The following is a 570-nucleotide window of genomic DNA, read 5'->3' as shown; positions in this document are numbered from 1 at the left end:
AGATTTCGACTCTGAAAGACAGCATATAACAACTCCAATTAGTTGTGTGACTGAAAAAGAGAATTGTCGACATGACGCTCGCATGGCTGAGATCAACGAACTGTATTTTGCACTGACTGCGGGAGCAATTCATGGCGTAGATTCTATGAGGAGAAAGTCTTGCAAAGAAAATAGCAATAAAAAAGGTGTTACGAGTAACATCAAGCATTTCCATCATTTAGACTGAACGTTAAGTATGGGAGTTTTAGAATAATTGTGCAAGTCGGCGGCGGCGTCTACGAATCAGGAGAATCTTTGTGACCCAGATAACATCATAACAAAAAAGTGAAATATGAATAAATGAATGATGAATACCTTAGCAACAACGCACCAGCTACCATTTGTTGAACGATTAAACTCGTGTCATTTAAGCCCTGAGCATCAAGTGCCTCACCTTCTCTTTCCTGAAGCAGATTCCGTAGTCGACTCCGGCGAGGTACGACCCCCCGTAGTTGAAGCTCTCGAAGCTGCCGCTGTTGCCGGTGTAGTATTGGCCGCACCCGCACGGCACTGCAACACATTGTGCACATG

At 44.2% G+C, this 570-nt stretch overlaps 1 protein-coding gene across 1 annotated transcript in view; it reads right to left on the bottom strand.

The window, feature by feature from the left end:
• LOC119591077 overlaps positions 1–570 on the bottom strand; it is a 21,727-nt gene that overhangs the window by 2,104 nt on the left and 19,053 nt on the right. The window contains exon 10 of the mRNA XM_037939799.1: positions 434–549. Coding sequence (XP_037795727.1) covers positions 434–549 — 116 coding nt within the window. The remainder of the gene's footprint in view (positions 1–433; positions 550–570) is intronic.

The sequence above is a fragment of the Penaeus monodon genome, chromosome 28 (genome assembly GCF_015228065.2).
Source record: "Penaeus monodon isolate SGIC_2016 chromosome 28, NSTDA_Pmon_1, whole genome shotgun sequence".
NCBI lineage: Eukaryota > Metazoa > Arthropoda > Malacostraca > Decapoda > Penaeidae > Penaeus > Penaeus monodon.
Note: the sequence above shows the minus strand (reverse complement) of the source record. Positions and strands in the feature narration are given on the sequence as shown.